This window comes from Ranitomeya imitator, chromosome 2, assembly GCF_032444005.1.
Source record: "Ranitomeya imitator isolate aRanImi1 chromosome 2, aRanImi1.pri, whole genome shotgun sequence".
NCBI lineage: Eukaryota > Metazoa > Chordata > Amphibia > Anura > Dendrobatidae > Ranitomeya > Ranitomeya imitator.
Genome location: NC_091283.1, coordinates 49,199,923 through 49,211,536, shown reverse-complemented (window position 1 = coordinate 49,211,536; position 11,614 = coordinate 49,199,923). Strand labels below are relative to the sequence as shown.

General features: G+C 41.3%; 1 protein-coding gene across 1 annotated transcript in view; it reads right to left on the bottom strand.

Moving 5' to 3' along the window:
- Window positions 1-2,243: 2,243 nt before the first annotated feature.
- Window positions 2,244-11,614, bottom strand: part of LOC138661769 (cytochrome P450 2G1-like) — a 74,951-nt gene continuing 65,580 nt past the window's right edge. Inside the window, exons 7-9 of the mRNA XM_069746673.1 lie at window positions 8,639-8,826; window positions 4,316-4,457; window positions 2,244-2,665 (exon numbers count right to left, since the gene is read on the bottom strand). Coding sequence (XP_069602774.1) covers window positions 2,481-2,665; window positions 4,316-4,457; window positions 8,639-8,826 — 515 coding nt within the window. The 3' untranslated portion in view covers window positions 2,244-2,480. The remainder of the gene's footprint in view (window positions 2,666-4,315; window positions 4,458-8,638; window positions 8,827-11,614) is intronic.

Here is an 11,614-nt window from a genome sequence, read left to right as displayed (position 1 = left end):
TAACACAATGTTTGACTATCAAGGAGAGTTTGATAATATCATTGTCATTGGCATGTTTGTGACTTGACTATCATGGGCATTAGTTGATTAGCATGGCAATGTTCATTAATTAACTATAATGGACAAATTGACCATTAGCAATAATGGTCATGTTTATTTGTTGACAATAATAGATGTATCAACTGGTTAATAGTTCAACTCAGTTAAGAAGGAAAGGAATTTGAAATGGAAAACTATATCTGCCTGATCTTTCTTTATCCCATTTTCTTTGAGATTGGATAATTTGTGACTGATCAATATAACATTGAGTTGCTGCTCACATGCACAATCCAATAATCAGCAATTTGCATGGGAAATATTAGATACCTAAAGACTGAACTTTCACCAATACAGGTCCTTCTCAAAAAATTAGCATATAGTGTTAAATTTCATTATTTACCATAATGTAATGATTACAATTAAACTTTCATATATTATAGATTCATTATCCACCAACTGAAATTTGTCAGGTCTTTTATTGTTTTAATACTGATGATTTTGGCATACAACTCCTGATAACCCAAAAAACCTGTCTCAATAAACTAGCATATAAAGAAAAGGTTCTCTAAACGACCTATTACCCTAATCTTCTGAATCAACTAATTAACTCTAAACACATGCAAAAGATACCTGAGGCTTTTATAAACTCCCTGCCTGGTTCATTACTCAAAACCCCCATCATGGGTAAGACTAGCGACCTGACAGATGTCAAGGAGGCCATCATTGACACCCTCAAGCAAGAGGGTAAGACCCAGAAAGAAATTTCTCAACAAATAGGCTGTTCCCAGAGTGCTGTATAAAAGGCACCTCAATGGTAAGTCTGTTGGAAGGAAACAATGTGGCAGAAAACGCTGTACAACGAGAAGAGGAGACCGGACCCTGAGGAAGATTGTGGAGAAGGACCGATTCCAGACCTTGGGGAACCTGAGGAAGCAGTGGACTGAGTCTGGTGTGGAAACATCCAGAGCCACCGTGCACAGGCGTGTGCAGGAAATGGGCTACAGGTGCCGCATTCCCCAGGTAAAGCCACTTTTGAGCTACAGAGAAGCAGCACTGGACTGTTGCTAAGTGGTCCCAAGTACTTTTTTCTGATGAAAGCAAATTTTGCATGTCATTCGGAAATCAAGGTGCCAGAGTCTGGAGGAAGACTGGGGAGAAGGAAATGCCAAAATGCCTGAAGTCCAGTGTCAAGTACCCACAGTCAGTGATGGTGTGGGGTGCCATGTCAGCTGCTGGTGTTGGTCCACTGTGTTTCATCAAGGGCAGGGTCAATGCAGCTAGCTATCAGGAGATTTTGGAGCACTTCATGCTTCCATCGGCTGAAATGCTTTATGGAGATGAAGATTTCATTTTTCAGCACGACCTGGCACCTGCTCACAGTGCCAAAACCACTGGTAAATGGTTTACTGACCATGGTATTACTGTGCTCAATTGGCCTGCCAACTCTCCTGACCTGAACCCCATAGAGAATCTGTGGGATATTGTGAAGAGAAAGTTGAGAGACGCAAGACCCAACACTCTGGATGAGCTTAAGGCCGCTATTGAAGCATCCTGGGCCTCCATAACATCTCAGCAGTGTCACAGGCTGATTGCCTCCGTGCCACGCCGCATTGAAGCAGTCATTTCTGCCAAAGGATTCCCGACCAAGTATTGAGTGCATAACTGAACATTATTATTTGATGGTTTTTTTGTTTGTTATTAAAAAACACTTTTATTTGATTGGATGGGTGAAATATGCTAATTTATTGAGACAGGTTTTTTGGGTTATCAGGAGTTGTATGCCAAAATCATCAGTATTAAAACAATAAAAGACCTGACAAATTTCAGTTGGTGGATAATGAATCTATAATATATGAAAGTTTAATTGTAATCATTACATTATGGTAAATAATGAAATTTAACACTATATGCTAATTTTTTGAGAAGGACCTGTATAATGCACATGCAACAAACAATAAAGCTTCATTCATATTTATCCTGTTTAACCTATTGTTTCACTCCATCGTAGGAACAGAAATTAATGGCAGTTACACGATGGACAATAGCAGCACCCGACAGACCCAGTTGATTATGATGAGCTCAGTTGAGCCTTTGTCATTGTTCTACCATTTTACAGGTCAAAATAGCTGAGCTACAAACAAAGCCTCCAGTGTAGATGTGAACTTAGCCAACGTTCTGACTCCTTTACATATAATAAAACATTTGTCATACAAGCTTAATCTTTATTTTAGCATAAAATGATTACAGTTCTTGAGATTTATATGATATTTTGTACACTCGTACAGGCATGGCCGATATTAAAAATAGAATAAAAAATATAATTTTTTGCACACAATCTTTGTATATATTTCCTTTTATATCTTTTAACATTAGAGCAGCTTTCTTTTTTTCTAAGTTCTAGAACTTCTAGGGTTCCTTTAGGCAAGAAGTTCATTTTCAGCTCAGAAACGAGGGACAACATTCATCTGGTAGGACTGAGGTCTTGAAGCATTGGTGTTGGGCTCGGGTCTTATGCTCAGATTCTTTCTGTCTACAGTGGGCTCCAAGGTGAACTTCTGCAGTATGGAGGTTAGAAAGAGGAAGAGCTCCATGCGAGCCAGGCCTTCTCCCAAACACAAGCGTTTGCCTGAGAAAACAGACAGCGCAAACACCGTAAATAGTCAAGTTAAAGGCGTTGTTTGATTTAGAAAAAACATTTTTAATTGCTTTTTTCTAAATCAACAGAGGATGGATGGGCATGAGTCCTGTTTTCATTTCAGCATAATCCAGTTTGAAGAATGATTTGAAGCGTCAGTATATAATTTTCACTTCCCTAATTGGAGAACTAAATACTTACTGCTTTCCAGCACCGGTCTTCACCACTGCCTCCAGTGATAGTCCACAGGCTGCAGAGGTGATGTTATAATTACAGCAGACATCAGTGTGCAGCCAAACAATAAGCACTGCTGCTCATGCCATCTAAGGCCAGTCTCACACGTCCAGATAATTCCGGTACCGGAAAAAATCGGTACCGGAATTATCCGTGTCCGTGTGCCCCTACGTTTCTGTGGCAAATCAGTGTGGCACACGGGCGGTACACGTGTGCCGCCCGTGTGCCCACTGGGTACCACACGCACCGTGCTGGGTACCACACGTACCAGCATCTGGTGCTGAAGCCGCGATTCATATCTTCCCTGCAGCAGCGTTTGCTGCAGAGAACATATGAATAATAGTGTTTAAAATAAAGATCTATGTGCCCCCTGCCCTCCCACCCCCTGTGCGCCCCCCACTGTTCTGAAAATACTCACCCGCCTTCCTCGTTGGCTGTCGCTGCTTCCTGTTCTGGCCGCATCTTCTCCTGTATGCGGTCTCGTGGGGCCGCCGATTACAGTAATGAATATGCGGATCCGCCCCTATGGGAGGTGGAGCCGCATATTCATTACTGTAAATGAGCGGCCCCACGTGACGTGACCGCATACAGGAGAAGATGCGGCCAGAACAGGAAGCAGCGACAGCCAACGAGGGAGGCGGGTGAGTATTTTCAGAACAGCGGGGGGGCGCACAGGGGGTGGGAGTGCGGGGGGCACATAGATCTTTATTTTAAACACTATTATTCATATCTTCTCTGCAGCAAACGCTGCTGCAAGGAAGATATGAATCGCGGCTTCAGCACCAGTGGGGGGGACAGCGCTTAATGTAGCGCTGTCTCCTGCATGGCACACGGACTGCACACGGACAACGCGCTCCCATGAACACTGACATGTCTCCGTGTTTGGCACATGGAGACACGGTCTGCAAAAAATCAATGACATCTGCACAGATGCATTGATTTTTATGTGTCTACGTGTGTCAGTGTCTCCGGTACGTGAGGAAACTGTCACCTCACGTACCGGACGTGTGAAACAGGCCTAAATCAGCAAAAACTCCGAGCTGAATTATTGGCTGTAGTTTGGACATTTATTGTCATTTGTGAAGTCAGCGTTGTGGAGTCAGCGGTGCAGCCTGTAAACCATCACCGAAGGCAGCAGTGAAGTGCGGACGCTGCAGCAATAAAGTAAGGGAGCAAGTAAATAAGTAATGCTCAGTATATCATTTTCATCCAGAATGAGTTTTATGTGATAAATGTAAACTAATTCAGTGGGTTTAAAAACACACAAACAATTGATTCCTAAATCATATCAAGTAATATTTCTGATCTTCCTTATACCAGTCTGTCAGCCAACCATATAAAAATATTTTCATATACTGAAGCTTAAATTCAGTATTCACACATCACAATCAAGTAATAACATCTTACCTGTAGAGAATGGCATAAAGGCATCACTCTTCTTAACGCAGCCTTTCTCATTAAGAAAGCGTTCGGGATCAAACTCCTCTGGGTTCTTGAAATGTTTTGGGTCTTTGAGAACAGAAGTCAGGACTGGGAACACCAAGCTTCCCTGAAAGTGAATGTATGAACATACATATCTAGAAAAATGGAATCATTAAAAGTGAGATCTGTTAAGTTATTCCTATGAAGTAGAGATGAACGAATCTGCTGAAATTTGTCTTGGGCAGAATCGATTCAGTCCAAATCAAATTTTGTCCAAATTGAAAATGCCCCGAAAAGACATTTTAAAATGCTACGAGGTTTCTCCAGGCCCCACAGCTCCTTTGCTTGGCCCTTTCAGTCTTTGGATTGATCCTTGAGTCTTCCGACTTTGACTAGACCTCACTTAGTCACTTGGAACCCGACACACATCATTGACATCAATAATGTGTGAGGATAGTCAGTGACAGAATATCTGAAGATCAATCTAAAGACTGATTTTAAGACCAACTCAAAGACAAGAGGGAGCAAGAGGAAAATGTATTATGCTAAATGCTTAATGTATGTGAATGTTTGTTTTAAGATGTATGATTCAGCACTACACAATACAGGGTTGTTAACAACACTTAGGTATCTGGAAGTAAGCAGGTAGATGGATGGGGCCTAGTTCATTTAAAGTTGCAATTTTAGTTTCTATTTTAATGAGTAGCAGTGAGTCCTTAACACAGTAGTCCAGTGGGTGTGGCCAACTAGAGGGCACTGCCCCAATCCATACTAGTGTATGGAAGCGACGCCTCGCCAACTGGATGGGCTCTGGCAGAGATTATGTATAACACATATATACCCTCTGGTCCTGACTTAAAAAAGGGTGAAATCCCGCAGCGTAAAGTGCGTGTACTGAGGGAATTCATAAGTATGCAGTCACACAGAGAGACTGTAGGCTTATTGACATTGACCGGACAATCCCTGCAAAAGGAGATCAAGCCACAGTTAACTTCTTAAATATCAGTCACCTTCCTCTTTACCGGTCTCCTCATGAGATGCTGTTATCAGTCCTATGTAAGGTTGAGCACATGTTTTAAAATTTAAATTCACTGAGTTTGCCAAATTTCTCCCCCAAAATTAGATTTTCTGTAAATTTGTGCGAATTTCCATATTGGAAAGCTTGTATTTGTTTGGAAAATATATGTAAAGGAGAGAAGAGAAAGAGCTCCGGTGACCATGATAGTTTACACACTTCAGATGAGAGAGAGGACTCCACTGACCATAAGAAGAGTTTTCACACTACAGATGAGAAAGAGAGGACCCTACTGATCATAAAAGTTTACACTCTACAGTAGAGAGCGAACAACTCTGACCATAAGAGCTTAAGGTACCGTCACACTCAGCGACGCTGCAGCGATATAGACAACGAGCCGATCGCTGGAGCGTCGCTGTTTATGTCGCTGTAGAGACGTCAAACACAGCAACTCCAGAACAATGCAGGAGCGATCCAGTGACGTAACGGCGACTCACTTCTTGTTCTCTCTGGTTGTTAGCTCCATGTAAAACATTGCTGGCATCATTGCTTTTGCTGTCAAACATGACGATACATGCCGACCTGACGACAAAATAAAGTTCTGGACTTCTAGCTCTGACCAGCAATGGCACAGCGGGATCCAGATCGCTGCTGCGTGTCAAACACATCGAGATCGCTATCCAGGACGCTGCAACGTCACGGATCGTTGTCGTTCTTGTTGTAAAGTTGCTGAGTGTGAAGGTACCTTTACACACTAAAGAAGAGAGAGAAAACACCAGTAATGATAGGAACTTATTCCTAAGAGATTACACATTACAGAGAGATAGAGAAAGGGACCAGATGATCATAAGTGACTACAATCCTTAGCAGAGATATAGATAGAGAGAAAAAGAGAGTGGACCCTGCTGACCATAAGCGTTTACACGTTAAAGGAGAGAGAGAGAGAGAGAGAGAGAGAGGGAAAAGACCTTGCTGACAATAGGAGCTAACACTCTACAGATGAGACACATGAACGCTCAGCGACCAATTACAAGCCGCGATGTCATCGAAGGTCCTTAACGCGCTCATTCTTAGGAAGGGAAGCATGGCGGTTGCAGCGGTGACAACCAGGGCGCGTCCGAGGGTAAGTATATCAATATTTTTTATTTTTATTCTTTATTTTACACATGAATCTTAATCCCGATACCGATTCGCGATATCACAAAAATATCGGAACTTGTTATCGGAATTCCGATACCGCAAATATCGGCCGATACCCGATACTTGCGGTATCGGAATGCTCAACACTAACCATAACAGTTCGCACTCCATAGGAGATAGAGACACAGTGAGCAAGAAAGAGAGAGAGAAACCTGTTGACTATAAAAACTTACACACACTATATAGTGGGGGAAATAAGTATTTAATTCCTTGCTGATTTTGTAAGTTTGCCCACTGACAAAGACATGAACAGTCTATAATTTTAAGGATAGGTTAATTTTAACATTAAAAGATAGAATATCAAAAATATAATCCAGAAAAATCACACTGTTTAAGTTATATAAATGTATTTGCATTTTGAAGTGAGAAATAAGCATTTGATCCCTCTGGCAAATAAGACTTAATACTTGGTGGCAAAACCCTTGTTGGCAAGCTCAGCAGTCAGGTTTGTGCACATGTAAATAGGAATTTTGATCCACTCCTCTTTGCAGATCATTTCTAAATCACTAAGATTTTAAGGCTTTCACTTGGCAACTCCAAGCTTCAGCTCCCTCCATAAGTTTTCTATAGCCACTCTATGGCCTTAATGTGCTTCTTTTTGAGCCACTTCTTTGTTGCCTTGGCTGTATGTTTTGGGTGATTGTCTTGCTGAAACCATTTTTAATGTCCTGGCTAAGGGAAGGAGGATGTCACTCAGGACTTTCCGGTACATGGCTCCATCCATTTTCCCATCGATGCAGTGAAGTAGTCCTGTGCCCTTAGCAGAAAAGCACCCCCAAAACATAATGTTTTTACCTCCATGCTTGACAGTGGGGATGGTGTTCTTTGGGTCATAGGCAGCATTTCTCTTCCTCCAAACACGGCAAGTTGAGTTACTGCCAAAGACCTCAATTTTTGTCTCATCTGACCACAGCACCTTCGCCCAATCACTCACAGAATCACACAGGTGTTCATTGGCAAACTTCAGATGGGCCTGCATATGTGCCTTCTTGAGCAGGGGGACCTTGCAAGCACTGCAGGATTTTAAACCTTTAAGGCGTAATGTGTTACAAATGTTTTTTTTGGTGACTATGGTCCCAGCTGCCTTGAGATGATTAACAAGCTCCCCCTGTGTAGCATTAGAATGATCTATCACCTTCCTCATGATCAAGGATACCCCAAGAGGTGAGATTTTGCATGGTGCCCCACATCGATGTCGATTGACAGTCATTTTGTATTTGTTCCATTTTCTTACTATTGCACCAACAGTTGTTTCTTTCTCACCCAGCATATTACTTATGGTTTTGTAGCCCTATAAAGCTTTGTCCAGGTCTATGATCTTGTCCCTGACATCCTTATAAAGCTCTTTGGTCATAACCATGTTGTGGAGGTTAGAGTCTGACTGATTGAGTCTGTGGACAGGAGTCTTTTATAAAGGTGACTATGTAAGATAGCTGTCTTTAATGCAGGTCTTGAGTTGATTAGGAGCATCTAACTTTTCTGTAGGAGCCAGATTTCTTAATGGTTGGTAGGGGATCAAATACTTATTTCTCACTGCAAAATACAAATAAATGTATATAGTTTATAAAATGTGATTTTCTGGATTTTACTTTTGATATTCTATCTCTCATTGTTAAAAATAGCCTATCCTTAAAAGTATAGAGTGTTCATGTCTTTGTCAGTGGGCAAACTTAGTCAGCAAGGGATCAAATACTTATTTCCCCCATTTATACGTATGGCTGCCACTGGAGACAAAGGGATCCAATCCTGTCCAATGTACTCGATTCCTACATACTGCATTTGATTCATAAACTTAGAAGATTGTATGTTCAGGAAGCTCCAGAAAAAAAGGTGAGACCTCCTGAACTACAGTTAAGAAATCTTTCTGGCCCTGAGAAGGTTCTTACGTTTCTGAAAGGTTGAGATTGAGACTTGGAAAAACTATTGGGTGGAGTTTGTGCATGGAGGGCCAAGATCCCTAAAAGATTGAGTGACCATGTTTGAAAATTTGTGAATTCACTCTTCTCATACCACTAAGCTACCCATCTTGCTGATACCAACCACCAAAGGCTGTCGAATATGATCAAAAGATTGAGAGGAGCAGCATACTCTACCTTTGGAATATGAAATCCTCTGAAGGTTGTGTCCTTGCTGACAGCATGTGGAAGTCCTAAAGGAACAATATCAGCAAATCTCTGGATCTCGTGGATTACGGCTTCTGTATACGGCATTTTACTTTTGTCTTCTATTGATGGACAGCGATCTTTCCCTATTACATTGTCAATTTCATTGTGGATCTTCTCTGAAGTTAACAAAAATGGAACAATGGAAATATTTTTCAATCTAGAATTATATTCAAATTATATCTATTTTGCAATTACAACCAAATAACCGCTGAAGATTGTTTGAAAAGTTAAGGGTATGTGCCCACAATCCGGAATAGCAGCAGTTTGGAGGCAGTTCACCTGCGATGTGTCAAAACTGCTGAGTTATTGGTTACAAGCACAGTGGATGGGATTTATAGAAACCTGATGCCCACTATGCTCATTATATGCGATAAATTCTCATTGTTCAATAAACACATGTGGATTTACCTGCGTGATTAGAATGCAATGTTTTGGATGCAGCTAAAATGTGCTACTTCCAAAACTTTGCTATGTCCTGATCGTGGGCACATAGCCTAAAATGGATATGCTCAATTTAGGAGCCCACAGCTTCCCAAGCTATTCAGTTCCTTGTTGCTAGGAAACCATCACTCCTTCTTGACTGACATTTCTAGTTTAGTAGATTCGTCCATCTTCTGAGTTGAATGAGCTTCTGTAAAACATTCAGGTCTGACAGTGGCATGTTCTAAAATTTACACTTTTATCACTGTATTTGTATATAGAGATAAAAAGGCCATTGAAAAAGTGAGTGGTGAATAGGAGAACTGCTCTTTAAACAACCAATGATGTGGGCAAGGGACTTATGACTTTGCAAGACTGATAACAGTAGATCTGGATCTGGAGCTGAGAGGAAAGATGTTCAAACTCCATAGAATCAAAGTGTAAACAATGTAACACAAAAGTGCTCATATCGTCCCACTTCCTATGGCACCTAAGATTATCTAGGAATTTTTCTCCCAATACTTCCCCTACAATTATAGCTGGAATAAACCTTTGGAGGAATAAAAATATAGAATATAAACTGGTCCCCTTTAGATTGGATAATGTTCCGTTTTGAAACACTGCAGTATGCCATCCCATTCCTTAAGCCAGATGATTGGATAGAAAGAGGAATAACTCGATTGGGGAACTTGATGCAAGCTAATGCTCTATCTCCATTTTCTTCACTGGTGGATAAATGTCTACTATATAATCATCTTAGGGTCACTTCCGTCTGTATGTCTGTCTTTCTGTCTGTCTGTCACGGAAATCCCACATCACTGTGCTATATACTACGTGGCTGTGTAATATACTACGTGGGCTGTGTAATATAATATGTGGCTGAGTAATATACTACGTGGGCTGTAAAATATACTACGTGGCTGTGCAATATACTACGTGGCTGTGCAATATACTTTGTGGCTGTGCAATATACTATGTGGGCTGTGCTACATACTACGTGGCTGTGTCATACACTACGTCGGCTGTGTTATGCACTATGTGGGCTGTGTTATACACTACATGGTCTGTGTTATATACTGCGTGAGCTGTTATATACTACGTGAGCTGTGTTACATGCTACGTGGGCTGTGTTATATGCTACGTGGGCTGCTATATACTATGTGGCTGTGTTATATGCTTTGTGGGCTGTTATATACTATGTGGATGTGCTATATACTACGTGGCTTTGCTATAAAGTCCATGTGCTGTGCTATATACTGCGTGGGCTGTGCTATATACTACATGGGCTGTGTTATATACTACGTGGGCTGCGCTATATACTATGTGTGCTGTGCAATATATTTTACTACGTGGCTGTGCAATTTACTACGTGGCTGTGCTATATATTACGTGGCTGTGCTATATACTACGTGGGCTGTGTTATATGCTACGTGAGCTGTTATATGCTATGTGGGCTGCTGTTCACTACATGGCTGTGTTATATGCTACGTGGGCTATTATATACTACGTGGCTGTGCTATATACTACGTGCCGGCCATGAACAATCAGCAACAATCGCACTCCGGCCGAGAATTGGCACGGGATTTGAACCACGCTTCGCTAATTGGTCGCGCCCGGCCAGCCGTATCCTGTGTGTTAATTGTATTATTCTAAAATCTTCATAAATAAACTACATACATAGTCTAGAATACCTGATGCATTAGAATCTTGCCACGATCTAGTAGCATTAATAAGAGAGACTTTTTCAAATATCTTAAAATTAGACATTTTATGAACAGTATGAATAATAGGTCAAAAAGCTTAAAATCTGATTTTGAATACTATTTTTCTATTAATAGGGACTCTTCTAAAGGGATTTCTAGAGCATATCAAGCTATACATTATTTCACTGAGCTTAAATCTTTGCCTTTTGTTAAAAGGTGGGAAAGAGCCTTAGGCTGTACTTTAACCCAGGAAGAATGGTCATAGGCATTCTAGGTAGATAAAAAGTCTTCACATTGCATAAACCATTTGGAAACTTCTAGGAAGATCTTGTACAGGTGGCATTTCACCCAATATCGTGTCAATCAGAGGTGAGTGATTTGTTGCATATTTGGTGGTCATGTCCCCTAATCCGCACTTACTGGTTACAGAATAATAGTTTGATTTAAGGGGTACTGGTGTTAGGACTGACGGAAGGCACCAAATAATAATAATAGAGAATATGAGGTGCGTTCGCAGTCCGGGGTCCACCATGCAGAGATGACACCTGCTGCTCGGTAATGGCGGACTATATGGCGCTCTAGGGAAAATACTCACACGGGTTAATTTCACCCGGTAAGAAGGAAACAAACCCTGTTACGTCATAGAGACGCGAAACCGCACAGAGAGTGTAAGCTAGAGTCACAGAAGCCTGTCACTAGACTCGAGAAGAGTTCCTCTAGACTTCCTACACTTGACACCGCTACCATGGTGTCAGAGAAGAAACAATATAATAATTAACTG